The sequence below is a fragment of the Vidua chalybeata genome, chromosome 19 (assembly GCF_026979565.1).
Source record: "Vidua chalybeata isolate OUT-0048 chromosome 19, bVidCha1 merged haplotype, whole genome shotgun sequence".
Classification (NCBI taxonomy): Eukaryota; Metazoa; Chordata; class Aves; order Passeriformes; family Viduidae; genus Vidua; species Vidua chalybeata.
The window spans coordinates 2,083,768-2,102,958 of NC_071548.1; the positions used below are offsets into that span (position 1 = coordinate 2,083,768).

At 44.1% G+C, this 19,191-nt stretch overlaps 1 protein-coding gene across 1 annotated transcript; it reads left to right on the forward strand.

The window, feature by feature from the left end:
- Positions 1 to 470: 470 nt before the first annotated feature.
- On the forward strand, positions 471 to 14,482 carry LOC128797850 (myosin-1B-like). The gene is made up of 38 exons (XM_053960754.1): positions 471 to 674; positions 763 to 906; positions 998 to 1,154; positions 1,760 to 1,787; positions 1,886 to 2,000; positions 2,080 to 2,172; positions 2,271 to 2,334; positions 2,419 to 2,517; positions 2,623 to 2,726; positions 2,813 to 2,951; positions 3,302 to 3,420; positions 3,512 to 3,661; positions 4,240 to 4,410; positions 4,655 to 4,961; positions 5,164 to 5,249; positions 5,653 to 5,740; positions 5,835 to 5,952; positions 6,600 to 6,723; positions 6,810 to 6,946; positions 7,050 to 7,305; positions 7,973 to 8,215; positions 8,322 to 8,498; positions 8,584 to 8,729; positions 8,817 to 8,907; positions 8,996 to 9,385; positions 9,501 to 9,627; positions 9,863 to 9,981; positions 10,271 to 10,467; positions 10,809 to 10,992; positions 11,079 to 11,244; positions 11,410 to 11,534; positions 11,683 to 11,991; positions 12,133 to 12,336; positions 13,003 to 13,128; positions 13,223 to 13,393; positions 13,481 to 13,585; positions 13,728 to 13,823; positions 14,330 to 14,482. The coding sequence occupies exons 1-38, from the start codon at positions 471 to 473 to the stop codon at positions 14,480 to 14,482; spliced, it is 5,832 nt and encodes a 1,943-aa protein (XP_053816729.1).
- The last annotated feature ends 4,709 nt before the right edge of the window (positions 14,483 to 19,191 follow it).

The following is a 19,191-nucleotide window of genomic DNA, read 5'->3' on the forward strand; positions in this document are numbered from 1 at the left end:
ACATCTGTTTCCTGATGATACTCCATCTCTATAGTTGGCACAAATTACATGGGCTGGAATGGGAGAGAGAGAAAGAATATAAATGGGTTTTCATAATTTCGATAAGATGACTTCTCTTGGTACCTCTTCTGCTTCTGCTTGGTATTTCTGCTGCATCTTTGATTACCACTCAATCTGCCAATCAATCTAATTTTCTGCGTAGCCTGCTAAAACACAGTGAGATCTAATGAACTGAAAGTGTAAACTGGAAAAAAGGAAAAAACCTTGACCTCAATCAAAGACACCTATCTTCTTTAAATTAAAAGACATCTAGAGTAAAAAGCAGGTAAAGCAGAAAGGAAGACTGTCATAATAGGCAGAGCAGAACACTACACAGCCTAAGGTCGCTGCTAAAAAGAAATTTCCCCCTTCACTCAGAACTGCCTTTCCATTTCAGCGCTGTGCCTTGCTGCACGCAGTAAACCACAGCCATGTCTACGGACGCTGAGATGGCCATCTTTGGGGAGGCAGCTCCTTACCTCCGAAAATCGGAAAAGGAGAGAATTGAGGCCCAGAACAAACCCTTTGATGCCAAGACATCTGTCTTTGTGGTGCATGCAAAGGAGTCCTATGTGAAGAGCACAATCCAGAGCAGGGAATCGGGCAAAGTCACTGTCAAGACTGAAGGGGGAGAGGTGAGTCAAAAACAAGGCTAAAGGACAACATTTTCTTCCCTCACTGGGTTCTTAGCTGACATATGAGGATCTTTTGTTTCCTTGGCAGACCCTGACCGTGAAGGATGACCAAATCTTCTCCATGAACCCTCCCAAGTATGACAAAATCGAGGACATGGCCATGATGACCCACCTCCACGAACCCGCCGTGCTGTACAACCTCAAAGAGCGTTACGCAGCCTGGATGATCTACGTAAGTGGCAGCAGCAGCTTCCTCTGGGCAGCCTCAGGAGCTGCTGGGCCAGGCTCAGGGGAAGGCAACGTGCTGTGTCCCTTCCTCACAGACCTACTCGGGTCTCTTCTGCGTCACTGTCAACCCCTACAAGTGGCTGCCGGTGTACAACCCCGAGGTGGTGTTGGCCTACCGAGGCAAGAAGCGCCAGGAGGCCCCTCCACACATCTTCTCCATCTCTGATAACGCCTATCAGTTCATGCTGACTGGTGAGTAGCTCTCATCATAAGCATCAGTGCACAACTTTTCTGCTTTGTCTTGATAAAACCTGTAATGGAAAAATGAAATAGGATTATGTAGTGTGGCTAGTTTTGCTTCTGCCTTTTTCATTCCTTTCTTTCTCTGTGCTATGGAGTTCCAAAGTGTTATCCATGATCAGGATTCCTTTGTCATGGGTCTTTACTCTGCCTTTCTCTGCTGCTCTAAAAGCAAACTGTGTAGAAGTAAATTGAAATAATTTACTATATGCAGGATAAGGAAAAGATCATAGAGTGGAACAGAGAAGCAGCATATGGCTCTTCAAGTGTTTGCAATGTCCATGGCAAAGCATTATAGAATAACAGAATGTTTTGTTCTGGAAGGGATCTTTAGAAATGTCCTGGGCCTTCCCTATGATATTTGGAGGGACATTGGTGAATATGTTTCAAGTAAATAGTGCAAGTGCAAATTGATTTGCAAGTAATTTAAATGGAAAAAAAAGACTTAGGAATAAAAGATGAAAATGCAGGTTTTTTTCTTGTCTGAACTTACGTTAATTTTCAGTATTTTTGTGTTCATCATTTACAAAGTCTATGTGTTTCTGCCTTGTTCACAGATCGGGAGAACCAGTCCATCCTGATCACGTACGTACACCCCCTGCGAGGGTCCCTGCGGGGCTGCCCGGTGCCAGGGCACCTCCTGCCTGACCACGCACCCTCTGCTTCTCTCTTGCCTTTGGCAGCGGAGAATCCGGGGCCGGGAAGACTGTGAACACAAAGCGTGTCATCCAGTACTTTGCAACAATTGCAGCCAGCGGGGACAAGAAGAAGGAGGAGCAGACCTCAGGCAAAATGCAGGTGAGCTCCCAGGCCTAGAACCCTGCAGCTATCCAATTTCTTGATGAGCTAGATCATGACAAGAAGACATCTGTTTCAGGGGACACTTGAGGATCAAATCATCAGTGCCAACCCACTGCTGGAGGCCTTTGGAAATGCCAAGACCGTGAGGAACGACAACTCCTCACGCTTTGTGAGTTCTTACTTGGCACAACTGACAACACCAATTTGAATATTCTTGCTGTCCAGATTGGTAAAATAAATCTCAACTGACTTTCCTGCTGCTTTCAGGGTAAATTCATCAGAATCCATTTTGGTGCCACAGGCAAACTGGCTTCTGCTGACATTGAAACTTGTAAGACACCCTCCTGGCCTGATCCCCCTTCCCTCCAGCCTTCCCCTCTTCTTGTGCTTGACTGTGTCCTACTTTCCTCACCAGATCTGCTGGAGAAGTCCAGAGTCACTTTCCAGCTCAAGGCGGAAAGGAGCTACCACATCTTTTATCAGATCATGTCTAACAAGAAGCCAGAGCTAATTGGTAGGAAAGATCACTAACTCCTCCAGGCAAAGGTCACGGAACAACTTTGACTTCCTTTCTGTGCCGATTGCATTTAACCTGGCTGGGTTTTGTCCTTCTTTTCAGAGATGTTACTGATCACCACCAACCCCTATGACTATCTGTACGTGAGTCAGGGTGAGATCACAGTTCCCAGCATTAACGACCAGGAGGAGCTGATGGCCACCGACGTACGTAGCAGAAGTTCTGTCACGTGAAGTTTCATTTCTCTGGCCTTTAACAGCTGGGGTACTCACCTTAACAACTCTTTTGTCAGAGTGCCATTGACATCCTGGGTTTTAGTGCTGATGAGAAAACAGCCATCTACAAGCTGACAGGGGCTGTCATGCACTACGGGAACCTGAAGTTCAAGCAGAAACAACGAGAGGAGCAGGCAGAGCCTGATGGCACCGAAGGTACCAGCAGAACCCATCCCAGAGCACGGGAGACAGTGAACACTCACTGAGTTGAAGGCAGCATGTGAGGGTCAGAATGATGACTCAGCCTGTGCATTTCCCCAGTGCCAGTATTGTAGAATAGCAGTGCATCCTAGCCAGAGGACTTCTCAGGAGGAACAAAAATCAGATTATTTTTTATAATACAAATTGTAGACTCCAGTGTCTCCCAAAGAGTGCTGCCATTAACACTAATCACTTTTTAATCTTTACTAATATTTTGATTTTTACCGGAATTGACCTTTAATATATTTTTTAAAGAAACAGTGATGTCTACTGGTACCTTAACAACGGATTGTTTTGATGTTTAGTTGCTGACAAGGCTGCCTACCTGATGGGTCTGAACTCAGCAGACCTGCTCAAGGCCCTCTGCTACCCCCGAGTCAAGGTGGGGAATGAATACGTGACCAAAGGCCAAACTGTGCAGCAGGTAACAACAAGCCCCTATTCTGAGGATAGGTTCTTTGGACTTTCTCTTTTGTCTTGCATGATATCTACACACTTTCTGTTTTACATTTCAGGTATACAATTCAGTGGGTGCACTGGCAAAGGCAGTGTTTGAGAAGATGTTCCTGTGGATGGTTGTTCGCATCAACCAGCAGCTGGACACGAAGCAGCCCAGGCAGTACTTCATTGGTGTCCTGGACATTGCTGGCTTCGAGATCTTTGATGTAAGGAACAGGGGTTTATTAGCATGCTTGTTAAAATCACATTGCTATGTGACAAAATATTTCAGGAGGAATGCTACTGGTTTGTTGGTGTTTTTTTGTTTTCTTTTTTTGTTTTGTTTTTTTTTTTTTTTTTTTAGTGGTTTGATCTTTTATAGTGTATCTAGAGCATTCTGATTCCCACTTAGTTTTAATTGGAAATAGGTTTTTGTTTTGCACATATGCCAATGAAATCCTTAAGTGCACATTTTTTGCTGAAGACGGCACATGATTTGAAATCAACATTTGTGAATGTTGGATATAGTGTTGTGCTGTGGACTCTCCTGTAACTGAATTAATGCAGTCTAGTAGATATCAAAGCCGACAAAGTCTGAGTTATGAAAATTATCTAAGCTTCTAGAGTAATAAATATATGGATAAAGTTCAGGTTGACAAACAATGACAGAAATTCCAAACTTCTTGATCAATTAAGATGGAGCACCTACAGATCCTCCGGTGTTTTGTACAAATAGGCAGCACTGTTCTTTATCCCTAACTTACTTAATTTACATTCATAATAATCTTGGTTTGTAATTGTGCAGTTCAACAGCCTGGAGCAGCTGTGCATCAACTTCACCAATGAGAAACTGCAACAGTTCTTCAACCACCACATGTTCGTGCTGGAGCAGGAGGAGTACAAGAAGGAGGGGATTGAATGGGAGTTCATTGACTTTGGCATGGACCTGGCTGCCTGCATTGAGCTCATTGAGAAGGTATTTCTGTAATTCACAGTGTCAGGTATTTTCGGAAATGCATTCATTTTATATATTTTTCTAAATGCAGAAATTGAAATGGTAAATATGATACTGCCGATACATCAGTTTGTATTATTTTACAATTTGCTGAGCAGAACAATCCCTGAGAGCAGTAATATTGTCCCACTCAGGAATTTATTTCGTCTCTGAGTCTTTCTGCCTTTTCACCTTGTCCTCCCTCCTTCCTTGTGATTTCTCCCAGCCCATGGGCATCTTCTCCATCCTGGAAGAGGAGTGCATGTTCCCCAAGGCAACTGACACCTCTTTCAAGAACAAGCTCTATGACCAGCACCTGGGCAAGTCCAACAACTTCCAGAAGCCCAAGCCTGGCAAAGGCAAGGCTGAGGCCCACTTCTCCCTGGTGCACTACGCTGGCACAGTGGACTACAACATCTCTGGCTGGCTTGACAAGAACAAGGACCCTCTGAATGAAACTGTTGTGGGGCTGTATCAGAAGTCATCCCTGAAGACACTGGCTTTACTCTTTGCATCTGCTGGAGGAGAGGCAGGTCAGTTCTCTGAAATTCAAATTTCCATGTTTATTTAACATGTTTATTCTGGCTCTACCGGAGCCATGGATATCAGCTATTGTTCTTGTCCATGTTCCATTCTTAACATGACTGCTATATATGAAAAAAACATGATCTTTGCAAGTTGTAAAACCAACTCTTTTTTGTTGTTGTTGTTGTTGTTCTTCTTCTTCTTCTTCAGAGGCTAGCGGCGGTGGTGGTGGTGGTGGTAAGAAGGGAGGCAAGAAGAAGGGCTCTTCTTTCCAGACTGTCTCAGCTCTTTTCAGAGTGAGTACAGACATCATTCTCTCTACTTCTTTCCTGTTATTTTTTGTTTGTTTGTTTGTTTTTAGTTGAAGATTGTAAATCCTCACTCTAGCTGCAATAAGGACATTTAACTGCAGCTGTTAACGTTTTTATGTATCAAGAATCAATAAACGAGCTGACAGCAAGATGGCTGAGGCCAGCTGAAGAAGATATAGATATATCCCTCAGTCTCGTAAAAACACATTGCAAAATTTTATGACTTTCTCTCCTGCTCAAGAGTGAAAGTCAGAAGAAAACTCACAATAAAAATGGCTATAGTTGGGAATTACAAACCTGTTAATGTTTTGCAAGACTTCTCACATCTGAAAGTGCAGCTGAGGAGGTACGATTTGTTAATTAAAAACCCTTTTTCATGAACCCACAGGAGAATCTCAACAAGCTGATGACCAACCTGCGCAGCACTCACCCACATTTTGTGCGGTGTATCATCCCCAACGAGTCTAAAACACCTGGTAAGAACTCCAAGAAAAGATAAAAAACAGTGTGATGCAGCCATTATTCTCTATGTTTTATCATGAATTATCAAATAATTGTCTTACTGCTTAGGTGCCATGGAGCACGAGCTGGTGCTGCACCAGCTGCGCTGTAACGGCGTGCTGGAAGGGATCAGGATTTGCAGGAAAGGCTTCCCCAGCAGAATCCTCTATGCTGACTTCAAACAGAGGTCAGTTTCTTTTCTGATTGTCATTCTGTCTTTCCTGCCAAGGTTTTATGTCTTAACTTTATTTTATCACTTGGGGATATTTAAGACTAGCTCTTTCTGGCTATAACTAGAAGAAAAGGGAATGTTGAGGTGCATAACAAAAGGCAACATATATGGCTAGCAGAAGAAAAATTGCTGAGAAATGAAGAGTGTCAGGTGTGCTCACTGACTGCTGGGGCATCTGAGTGTGGAAGCACAGTAGAGCTGCAGAAGCCAGTGATTTCAAGATTGGCATTGTAATCAGGTTCTCAGGTAAAAATTACAAACTATGAGTTCCTTGGCCAGCTGCAAGTTTCAGGGGAAGAGCTTTTCTCCAATACAGAGGACACAGGAAAGTGGCAATGTTCCTCTCAAGTAATTTTCTACAGCATATTTTCAATAAAAGGAAATCAATGTCTTCTTCATCGTGGCTGGTCCCCTAAAGAATGGAAAAGTTTTGTGAAATTTGTTACCAGGTTAAGACCTGATCAGAAGGATATCTCTAAACAAAGGATGAAATTCCAACTTCCTCAGCCTGATTCTGTTGCAAACACAGCTCTTGGTTTCAGTGAACAGAACATTCTTATGACTGGACATTGTCTTCATTTCTATTTCCTCCAATTCCACAGATACAAGGTGCTTAATGCCAGTGCCATCCCTGAGGGACAGTTCATCGATAGCAAGAAGGCTTCTGAGAAGCTCCTTGGGTCAATCGATGTGGACCACACCCAGTACAAATTTGGACACACCAAGGTACAAACCCCCCATTCACTGCCTGCCTGGGCTTTGCTTTCTCTACCTGACAGTGATGTGCTGCAACATTGCCTCTCTCTTTGAAGGTGTTCTTCAAAGCTGGGCTGCTGGGACTCCTGGAGGAGATGAGGGATGAGAAGCTGGCACAGCTCATCACCCGCACCCAGGCCAGGTGCAGGGGCTTCCTGATGAGGGTGGAGTACCAGAGAATGGTGGAGCGGAGGTACACATTCCTCTTCTTCAGTTACAGAGTCATTCTGCTCATGGGAAAGTGCTGACACTCGTCAGACTGAAAATATTCATTCTACATTTTAATTATGCCTCAGGGAATCCATCTTCTGCATCCAATACAATGTTCGTTCATTCATGAATGTCAAACACTGGCCATGGATGAAGCTGTTCTTCAAGATCAAGCCCTTGCTGAAGAGTGCAGAGTCTGAGAAGGAGATGGCCAACATGAAGGGAGAGTTTGAGAAAACCAAGGAAGAGCTTGCAAAGTCTGAGGCAAAGAGGAAGGAGCTTGAGGAGAAAATGGCATCTCTAATGCAGGAAAAAAATGACCTGCAGCTCCAAGTGCAATCTGTAAGTATTGTTAGTGTATTTTTTCAGGTACCCTCACAGCACATAACTCTCATATTATACAATAAATTATCTGAGAAAATATTTTAATATAAATAATGGAAGGTAGAATTCAGACCACTCAGTGTCACCATTATAATATGAGGTTCTAACTTGGGAATGACTTTTGAAGCATGTACTCACATAGGTCTGTTTCTCCAGGCTCACAATATAACATACAATGTAGTCACTGGATATTTAGAATTTACAGTTCATAGTGGAGCAATTAATTTGAAAGTTTACTCTGGTTTAAGTCAGTTGCCCAAATAAAAGGCCTCCATGTCATTTTATATGATACATGTTATGTCACCTGTCTTTCTCCAACCACTTTTCCAGGAGGACAGAAAAACCCTCTGCATTCTGTCACAATCCTATATGTATCTCATAAGTCTCTTGGGAGATAAAGGGATTGGTCAATATTTAAGCATTACCTTGGGTCTTGACATATTTGCTAAACAGATTCAAAATAAACACAGGTTCAAATTGAAACCTCTCATTGCACCTGGACTACATATCAATTTATCTCACTCAAAGAAAATTAATTCAAAGACACTCTAGCCAAGAAAAGATTTCTCTATTCAGGTTTTAAAAACAGTTGTGTTTAGCAAACAAATCCATGTTTCTCTAATAGGAAGCTGATGCTTTGGCTGATGCTGAGGAAAGGTGTGACCAGCTCATCAAAACCAAAATCCAGCTGGAAGCCAAAATTAAGGAGGTGACTGAAAGGGCAGAGGATGAGGAGGAAATTAATGCTGAGCTGACAGCCAAGAAGAGGAAGCTGGAGGATGAATGTTCAGAGCTGAAGAAAGATATTGATGACCTTGAGCTAACACTGGCCAAGGTGGAGAAGGAAAAACACGCCACTGAAAACAAGGTATGAGGTAGAACCAGTCACTCGCACTCCAGAAAATGGGCTGTGTGCTATTACAGGACTTCTATAGCTACTTCCTTTATTTACATTTGCTCCCTTCTTCCTAAAGGTGAAAAACCTGACTGAGGAGATGGCAGCTTTGGACGAGACCATTGCCAAGCTGACAAAAGAGAAGAAAGCCCTCCAAGAGGCCCATCAGCAGACCCTGGATGACCTGCAGGCAGAGGAAGACAAAGTCAATACTCTGACCAAAGCCAAGACCAAGCTGGAGCAGCAAGTGGATGATGTAAGCACACAGACAGAGAGCAGGAACAGGACAGGTATGGAGTCCAGCCTGGCTGGCAGAGCCCTGATGGTCTTGTTGTGTTTAGCTGGAAGGGTCCCTGGAGCAAGAGAAGAAACTGCGCATGGACCTGGAGAGAGCTAAGAGGAAACTGGAAGGAGACCTGAAGCTGGCCCAGGACAGCATCATGGATTTGGAGAATGATAAGCAGCAGCTGGATGAGAAACTGAAGAAGTAAGTGTGGCTCTGGGACTCCTGAGTGCTGGGCTGCAGCACTTGTCTCTTTTCTCTGAGCTCTAACACAGTTCACTTGGCCCAAAGGAAAGACTTTGAGATCAGCCAGATCCAAAGTAAAACTGAGGATGAGCAAGCCCTGGGCATGCAACTTCAGAAGAAGATCAAGGAGCTGCAGGCAAGTCTCTATTCCTTCCCCTGCCTTGCTCAGGCTCAGCTCAGGCAGGAGGAGGGCACGGGTGTGAAGGGTCCCTGGTGTTCTGCAGGCCCGTATTGAGGAGCTGGAGGAGGAAATTGAGGCAGAGCGAACCTCTCGCGCTAAAGCAGAGAAGCATCGCGCTGACCTGTCCAGGGAGCTGGAGGAGATCAGCGAGCGCCTGGAAGAAGCAGGAGGGGCCACAGCAGCTCAGATTGATATGAACAAGAAGCGTGAGGCAGAATTCCAGAAGATGCGCCGTGACCTGGAAGAGGCCACGCTGCAGCACGAAGCCACGGCTGCCGCCCTGCGCAAGAAGCACGCGGACAGCACAGCTGAGCTGGGCGAGCAGATCGACAACCTGCAACGCGTGAAGCAGAAGCTGGAGAAGGAGAAGAGTGAGCTGAAGATGGAGATTGACGACTTGGCCAGTAACATGGAGTCTGTCTCTAAAGCCAAGGTACACAATTATCTTCTTGGTTCATTGACCCTGTGGAATACAACACAATTCTTGCACCTGGCCTTCTTTAGAGTGTGGATGGTTAACTCATCACTTCCCATATGCTGAAACACAGGCCAACCTGGAGAAGATGTGCCGCACACTGGAAGATCAGCTGAGTGAGATTAAGAGCAAGGAAGAAGAGCATCAGCGCATGATCAATGACCTCAATGCTCAAAGAGCTCGTCTGCAGACAGAGTCAGGTGAGACGCCCACATCTACATGTGCAGATCAATAATGTCTTAGTGTCATTGCAAAAAATACTCTTCTGTGCACGCGGTCTTTTCAACACACTTTGTGTTACACCTCCAGCAACATACTTGAAATGGGTCATAAATTTCAGCATGGACTGTGAACCATCTGGTTTTACATCTTCAAGTGTTTACAGTATCATGATCAATGGCATTAAAAGTGTTGTATATCTGGAAATTTTCTCAGGTGAATATTCACGTCAGGTGGAAGAGAAGGATGCTTTGGTTTCTCAGCTGTCAAGAGGCAAACAAGCTTTCACCCAACAGATTGAGGAACTCAAGAGGCATTTAGAGGAAGAGATAAAGGTGAGAACGCGTTTTCCTGAATATATGAAATCAGTTAACCAGCAAGATGAAAGGGACAAAAATAGCCACTTTGATAATAGAGTGCATGTTTTCCCATAATAACATTGCTTCTCTTTCCCAGAAGACTATCCATTAATTCTTTTGCAAATTCACAGATGTTTCCCATCTCAGGTCTTTCTAAGATCTTCTCATTAAGAAGATTTCCTGGGATATTTCTGTTCATTTTCCCACTGTTTTTCGGTTTTTTTTTTTTTTTTTTTGTTTTGGTTTTTTTTTTTTTTTTACCAAGGCCAAGAACGCCCTGGCCCACGCCCTGCAGTCCGCTCGCCACGACTGTGACTTGCTCCGGGAACAATATGAGGAGGAGCAGGAGGCCAAGGGGGAGCTGCAGCGAGCCCTGTCCAAGGCCAATGGTGAAGTGGCCCAGTGGAGAACCAAATACGAGACGGACGCGATTCAGCGCACGGAGGAGCTCGAGGAGGCCAAGTACGTGGGGAATGTGGAGAACACTGTCAGAGACTAAATATGGAAATTTGAGGAACCCACAGTGACACTGTGAGGAAGAAATCAGTGTTTTCCTTTGGGTGGAGTCACAAAGAGACAAATTATGACAGAAAGCAAGTACGCATTGGGGAAAAGCAGAAAGGTCCAGAATTGCAGAGAGAGGCCAGAACTGCTGTAGGATTGCTCCAGAATTCAGACATGGAAATAGAGTGGCTTACACCTCTCTGTGAATGAGTGTCATGGAGTACCAGGAGGCTAAGTTTACTCTTGCAAAAAACATGCTGCTTCATGCCAAAGTCTTACTTATGCTTACCACTTTCCAGGAAGAAGCTGGCCCAACGCCTGCAGGATGCAGAGGAACATGTTGAGGCTGTCAATGCCAAATGTGCCTCCCTGGAAAAGACAAAGCAGAGGCTGCAGAATGAAGTGGAGGACCTGATGATTGACGTGGAGAGATCCAATGCTGCCTGTGCTGCTCTGGATAAGAAGCAGAAGAACTTTGACAAGGTCTTTTGGCCTCCAGCACCAGCACTCCTGGCCAGAGCATGGCCCCGTGATGGCCACAGCCCTACTCACAGCCCGTTTCTCTGCAGATCCTGGCAGAATGGAAGCAGAAGTATGAGGAAACGCAGGCTGAGCTGGAGGCCTCGCAGAAGGAGTCGCGCTCTCTGAGCACGGAGCTGTTCAAGATGAAGAATGCCTATGAGGAGTCCTTGGACCACCTGGAAACAATGAAGCGGGAGAACAAGAACTTGCAGCGTAAGTCCCTCTGCTCCTCACTGGCCTTTCTCACTCTCAGCCAGCACCACCATTGTTCATGGGTCTGTGCCTGCAGGTCTGCAGAGATGCCTGTCACCTGGGTGGGACAGGGCCCTTCCCATTCTGCTCAGTGCCTGACCATGCCATTGATCTTTGTTCCCACAGAGGAGATTTCCGACCTCACGGAGCAGATTGCGGAGGGAGGAAAGGCAATTCATGAGCTGGAGAAAGTCAAGAAGCAGGTTGAGCAGGAGAAATCGGAACTGCAAGCCTCCCTGGAGGAAGTTGAGGTACAGACAATGCTAATAAATGATGTCCCCACCAAGAGTATGGGTGTAGTTGTTTGGAGAGAGAAAAGGAAAACTAATTTACCTTTAATGTGGACCTGCATAAAAGATTACTTAGAAAGTAAGACACTCTTTGTGTTGAATTGTGCAGGCCTCCCTGGAACATGAGGAGGGGAAGATCCTGCGCCTGCAACTTGAGCTCAACCAAGTGAAGTCTGAGATTGACAGGAAGATAGCAGAGAAAGATGAGGAGATTGACCAGATGAAGAGAAACCACCTCCGAGTTGTGGACTCCATGCAGAGCACCCTGGATGCTGAGATCAGGAGCAGGAATGAAGCCCTGAGGCTGAAGAAGAAGATGGAGGGAGACCTGAATGAAATGGAGATCCAATTGAGCCATGCCAACCGCCAGGCTGCAGAGGCACAGAAGAACCTGAGGAACACCCAGGCTGTGCTCAAGGTATGGCACAATGTGCTGATTTCTGACACAGCTAAATTTTTTTCCTCTGTTACAACTCTTTCAGTCCTAAGTTGACAAGAAAATAGGAAATACAAAAATAGAAAACACACACCTCCCAATCTGCTGTATCTCTCATTCCAGGACACTCAGCTGCACTTGGATGATGCTGTCAGAGCACAGGAGGACCTGAAGGAGCAGGTGGCCATGGTGGAGCGCAGAGCAAACCTGCTGCAGGCTGAAGTTGAGGAGCTCCGGGCAGCCCTGGAGCAGACGGAGCGGTCGAGGAAAGTGGCTGAGCAGGAGCTTCTGGATGCCAGTGAGCGTGTGCAGCTCCTCCATAGCCAGGTGAGTTTATAAACATATTTAGTATTTATACTATTGCTCCATAGGTGTCAATGACATTAAGCCTGGAACTGTAACAGTGTTTTGTTAATTGCAGGGGCTTTCACAGTAAATAAGAAGTAATAGGTGATAGATAATATTAAGACTTTTGTTTCAGATGTAGATAGAGTATGAATTCCAGTAGACTACAGTATAGATAACTTAATAAATGCAGAGACATTTGTGAGGTTCTTACTCGTACTTGAGTTCAGCACTTTCAGATTTCCATTTGAGACTTTAAAGGCAAATGGAGAATGATCATGAACAAAATAGGACCGCACTAACTGTGTCATTAATGTAATTTAACTTTGTCACTATAAGTATTCTATAGAACCATCTCAAATTTTTATGGTCACTAGAGTGAAAATGGTAAGGAAGGCATTTTTTTTTCATTTTTCAATCCGAATTCCTTCTTTGTTCTCTGAGAAAAGACTTCTTAGAGGAATGCTCACAAAATACCAAAGCACACAATACTTAAGAAATTAATAGCTACAACAGTAGTTCTCTTTGAATCCAATGTGACCTGATGTGACAATCTATATTAAAAAAAAATCACTTATGTTGTGCTTGATATGATACTGCAAGCTAACAAAAAAAAAAAAAAAAAATCATGTTCATGCTGTTCAACAGAACACCAGCTTGATCAACACCAAGAAGAAGCTGGAGACGGACATTTCCCAGATCCAGGGTGAAATGGAGGATACCATCCAGGAAGCCCGCAATGCTGAGGAGAAGGCCAAGAAGGCCATCACAGATGTGAGTTGGGCACTCCTGGCATTGCTGAGGATGAATGTACTCTGCCCAAAATATCTCCAGCCCCAAAATGGCTTTGACCTTTTGCTCTGATCAGGCGGCCATGATGGCAGAAGAGCTGAAGAAGGAGCAGGACACCAGTGCCCACCTGGAGAGGATGAAGAAGAACCTGGACCAGACGGTGAAGGACCTGCAGCACCGCCTGGAAGAGGCCGAGCAGCTGGCACTGAAGGGAGGGAAGAAGCAGATCCAGAAGCTGGAGGCCAGGGTGTGTAGGGCTGGGGCTGTGCGTGAGTGAGCGTGTCCTTGGAGAGACATTGGCAGGGAAGCTGCAGGGATGGGCTTGTCCTTGCAGGTGCGGGAGCTGGAAGGGGAGGTTGATGCTGAGCAGAAGCGCAGCGCTGAAGCCGTGAAGGGCGTGCGCAAGTACGAGCGGAGGGTGAAGGAACTCACCTACCAGGTAAGGCAGGAGCTCTCCTGCTCTCACAGGCCTTTCTCACAGTGAGTCACATTTTGCACACACCATCCCCAAGGGGAATTGTTAACCTCACTTGGTATAGAACCAAGAATTGACTCTCTTTCCTGTTTGTCAAACACTCTAGTCTGAGGAAGACAGGAAGAATGTCCTCAGGCTGCAGGATCTGGTGGACAAGCTGCAAATGAAAGTGAAATCCTACAAGAGACAAGCTGAGGAGGCTGTAAGTACCAGTTTGTCCAAACCAGACCTTCTTCTGGTGGAGGTGGATTTTTCTCTATTCATATTTTCCACTCTACAGCTTTTTGAATCCTTGACTGTTTTGATGCAACATGATGATATTTTGATGAAATGGGGAATCTGAGAATAAGACTTGCTTAGTTTGGAAGGAAATATACTTCCGCAACCCAATTATTTTGCTTTAAACCTAATTTCCCACTCTATTTCTTTGCTTATACCTTGCCCTGGATGCCAGAAGCAGCTGGCAGTCTGTGTATTCAGGACTGTGACATGAACTCTGCCTAGCCCATGCTGTGTGCAATGTCTTTTTGCCATTCCAATATTCTTTTCTCTTCTGACACACATAACACCCTGAGCAGCTTCTCATCTTGGATTTGAATCTGCTCTGCTAGCCCAGCTGTGGCGTTTGAATTTTTGTTTGCCCAGTTTCCTGGTAATAAATGTCCAACCCGCTGCCTGCTGCTTTCACAACTCCCTTTCCCCACACAGGAGGAGCTGTCCAATGTCAACCTCTCCAAGTTCCGCAAGATCCAGCACGAGCTGGAGGAAGCCGAGGAGCGGGCTGACATTGCAGAGTCACAGGTCAACAAGCTCCGAGCCAAGAGCCGGGAGATTCACAAGAAGATAGAAGAAGAGGAATGAGGTTCCCAAGACTAAAAAGTGACCTGAGGCATGCATAAAGTGTAAACCTCTGTGTTGCTTCTTCAGTAATTATCATTTATGTCTAGGTAATAAAGACAGTAGAGACCCTTGCATATGAAAAGTGACTATGATGTTTTATTTATTCTAGTATTCATTACTTTTGAAGTACATGTACACAGTTCATCTTCACATTTAAAAGTATATCAAACAGCAAAGCATTTTTACATTTGCCTTTTTTTAAAATGCTTGAAGAATGGTAATAATTATATGGATTTATTTTTTCTCTTGCAATGAGAAGTATGCATTTTTTTGATGGCCTAAGACTGTACCCTTTCAGGTGATTTTCATCTTCTTAGGAAAAAAATAAAATAATCAGAGTAAAGGTTCCTGAAGCATTTAGCATACACACACATATATATATAAATATATACAATTATATAGATATAATTTTTATTAATTGAAAATTATTGGTTATTCGGTTAAGATTAAAAGTATGGGAAACTCAAATTTCATTCCAAGTAGTGACAAGCAGTCAAACCAACATGGTGAGGAAGTGGCATGAAGATATATCCCCACTCCCTTTCTCTGAAGTAATTCTATTTCATGCATAGCACAAAATTATATCCATTCACATGTAGAATCCATATTTAAAAGACTGTGAAGAATGAATAGATAAGATTGAGGACTCAATTTATAATTTCAGTGAAACATTCCACTGCCTTTTAGATTCAACCCTTCTGCTCTGTCCACAACCTAAATGTTCTGTCTGTTTATTGTCATTCTCAATATACTATGCCTGCTCATTTTCCTAAGAACTGATTATTTGGCCCACAATATTGTATTTTGCATTGAGCTGAGATAAACAGTCAACATTTATATGTTGATTGGAAATGTAAGGTAAAGTGCAACATTGGCTGGATAAGGTACAGGTCATACTTTATGGCTGGGTAAGTAAATTAGATGGTTTGGGAATACATTCAACGTGTCTAAGGGCCTGGCAAATTAAAGCAAAGCTGGATAGGTTCTCCTGTTGCTGATAAACTTGTTTTTGCCAGACACAGAGTGGGATACTGACATGGTTGGTATTTTGTATCAAGCTTTAGCAGCTCTTTCAAACTTGCTGTTTATTTAAAGCAAGTCCTAAACATCTTTGGGCATCCCACCAGAACTGTCAGTCTCCAACTGACCTTCATATGTCCCTTTTGGATATCCTTTCTAATCCTTCAGCCAGTCTACAAGTGCAGTAAAACCACTGCTTTAATATTATAAATATTCATAATTAAATATGAAAATAACATTTGAGCAGCAGATGGCAGCTGGAGCTGGGAAGGGACACTACTCCATCTATTGTAGAAGTGGTCGTTTAGGATCCATCACAGCTGAGCAGCTCTGGGATTTTGGGTGCTCCCCTGAACTCTTCGGGCCCTTGCTGCACACTTTGTATGAGCAGGACCTGTGCTTCTGGTGATGTCAAACCCAGCCCAGCTGCATGGCCCATCACAGGATGTGTCAGTGTGCTTTAAGTGCCCTCCTCTTCTAAGGGCTCAGCAGAGACCTCCATTAACAGATGGCTGTTTTTGTACCAGCTGCGTTTCAGAAAAGGTGGCAGGGCAAACGAGGGAGCTGCACTTGAGCTGAGCAGCAAAAAGCTCTTTTCTGCTCTTCCAGCACATTGCATTTCTCCTCCATCCATAGGTTTCTTTCTGTGCCAGAACCCTTTTGTGAACAGATCCTGGCTGGAGGTGGGGCCCTACAATGATCCTGCCCACCACAAAGGCCACAATACAGGTGGAAATGTTCCTGGAGCCAGCTTCAGGAGCTGCAGTAACCAAAAGGGGCCTCTGCCAACAAAAGAACAAGAGGGAGAACCTTGTTCTGCTAATGCTAATGCCTTTGTATTTCCCCATGTAGCTGCTCACCTACATCCAGCTCCTTCTGCTACAAAAGCAGGGCGAGGGAGGGGAGCTGTGGGAAGCAGGGAGGGGAATAGTGGGAGCAAGACACTGGTTGGGCACAACAGGAGAGATGGGAAGCCTCCACCAGAGCCTTGAACTGTAACTATGCAGAGTGATATGCAGGCAGGCACAAAAGGGAATCGCTTATTGCAAAAGCCAGGCCTATTCAAGCAATTTACTCCAACCATGAAACTGATGTCTGTCAATCTCCTTCCCACACCCAGGATTACAGTGCCATCACAGAGACACAGACAGCTGAGAGAAGAGGAGGAAGGAATTACCTCACTTTCTTATCCAGACCTCTGAGTAGGAGATGCTAAGAGAGACAGGAGCACAACTGGTACAGTAATTGGGGAGGCAATATGCTGTGGGACAGGTGAAGCTGCTGAGATGTGACTCACTTCAGATTTCCTTGTTTGTGGTAGGAACTGTAGTTTGGAAAGTGAAGACCAATACATGAAAGGAAACAAACAACCTCAAAACACAAACAAAAAAATCCCAGCAAACCAACCAGCCAAAAGCACCACACTGAAAAAAAATCCAACCCAAAACCAAACACCCCCAAACCCTGAACAAATCCAGATCTGTTGCATGGGGAGGAAATTGCTTCTCAGTAAAGTGAATGGTTCCACTGTTCTCTTCACCACTCTGATCTTTGTGAACATAAAATATGTTCCCTCCTTAATCTGGGTAAGGAATATCCCAGAGATCAGAACAGTAGATTGGCTTTTACACAAATTATCATGAGGTTCAGTTCTCTCTAAAAATAGTTGCCTGTCTTCCAGAGCAGCATAGGGTATGACTGACTCTAGTTTAGAGGATGTAAGTTTCTTAAATCTTTCCTAGCACACTTATTTTGCAAAAGTAATGCTGAATGACTATCCTATGTTGAGACAGCAGTCATCTCTTCTGATTCCAATGGGATCTATGTCTTAAGTTCAGTACAACACTTCCATAGTGCTGTTCATATGATCTTTGAAAACCTTCAGCTCCAAAAACAAGAATTTGATTCCTGTGCCTTTTGTCTGGGATTTAACTCGATGACCTCAGGCTTTGAGGCTTTTATTTTTAGGCTAACCTTGTTCTGCTCTTTTATTGCTTCTTTTGTCCATGCTGACTTGCTGTTAGCCCACTGGAATCACATCTCTATTTACTTCACAGAATCAACTAGGTTGGAAAATACCTTTGAGATCATTGAGTCCAACCTGACATAACACCACCTTATCAACTAAACCATGGCACTGAGTGCCACATCCAGTCTCTTCTTAAACACCTCCAGGGACTTCTTCTTCTTTATTCACATATCCTTCCTTATCACTACATTCAGACTCAGTCTTCCCTCCTTCACTTGCTTTGGCTTTCCTCCATTCTAGTCCTTGGTCATTCTTATCATCTCCTGATTCTCACTTCCGCAAATTCTGTTCCTTTTCAGATGCTTCCTCCTGCACTGGGATTTTCTTCCTCTAGCAGTATCCCTGCCTCTCAGTAGGACCCCTCCTGCTTTTCCACACTGAGGACTCCGAGTGCTTGCAGCAGGCAGGAGCCTGTGGCTTCTCTCCATCCCTACATGTTTCCTATGAGACACATTGGCTCTTACTCTTCACTTTTTCTGTGCGAGTCAGCATCTAATGGATTACAGAACCAATGAAGCCCCTTTCATCTCCTTTAGCACACCCTCCCACTTCCCCCCCTTCTCATGCTTTCTTGTCAAATTATTTATAGGACATTGATTCACAGACCTGTTATGTCTAATTATATCCATTCACTTCTATATGAATCGCAATTCTGTTAGGAGTTAAGATTGCCAGAAATGTTTTGACCTAAGAAAGAGGAGGTGGTGGCTACATATGCAGATCAGATCCTATAAAAGTACCCTGAGATCTGTGTGTCTTGTCCTTTCTCAGAAATCTCTAAGGTAAGAGTTTCAGGGCTTGGGACTAGGGAGGTCGGGAAAGAAGGGAAACTGGCTCTGCATTCCACAAGTTCCAGTGCATTCCTACGGATGCTCACATTCGTTCAATGGGGGTCTGCCAGTGTCAGCTGGGATTTTCAGTCTGCTTTCCAACCATCCATTTGGTTTCAGTCTATAAATGTTGCCTGGGGTGCAGCAGTAAGAAGGAAGTTACTAATCCTGTTTCTTAATATTGTCCGTCTTCCAATCTGCAATCCTTTGTCTCACAAAAGGTAAGATCTTCATTTATTCACTTTTTAGGGAAAGGTAGAGTTGCTTTAAGGCAGGGCTTCTGTGCAGGTATGCTGGAAATCTTGGTAGTATTTATAACTGTGTCCATTGTATAAATGCAGCATGAGTACTGGGCTGGATTGATGTTACTTTTGTCACAAGATAATAAAGAGTGTGATCTTTAAAGTACTGATCACTGCAGCATTGCCCACATTTTCCCCAGGGATCTCTAGTAGATACCAGTTCCTTGAGAAACTGTCCTGAGGGGGGAAAAAACCAAAAAAACCCATCAGAAATTCAAATTATAATAATTTCCAATTATTTGGGGTGGGTGTTTTGCATTTATCTCAAATATCACGGGTCACTGGCAGTGACTGTGAAGCAACAGGAAAAGAAATATATATTTAAATAATGTTAATATGTTCTTTTTTCACATGGAAACTTCAGGAACGTGGATAGAATTTTGTGTATCAAAACATCAAAGTGCTAAAAGCAAACATTTCAGTCTGAGCTTCCTTATAGGCTTGTTTCTGCCTCTGAAAATATTGCCTAATTGTGACAAAATTATATAA

Coding starts and splice junctions, on each gene's coding strand:
- LOC128797850 (XM_053960754.1), top strand. CDS start 471: ATGTCTACGGACGCTGAGATGGCCATCTTTGGGGAGGCAGCTCCTTAC. Junction 1,788..1,885: donor AACCAGTCCATCCTGATCAC/GTACGTACACCC, acceptor TGCCTTTGGCAG/CGGAGAATCCGGGGCCGGGA. Junction 6,724..6,809: donor ACAAATTTGGACACACCAAG/GTACAAACCCCC, acceptor CTCTCTTTGAAG/GTGTTCTTCAAAGCTGGGCT.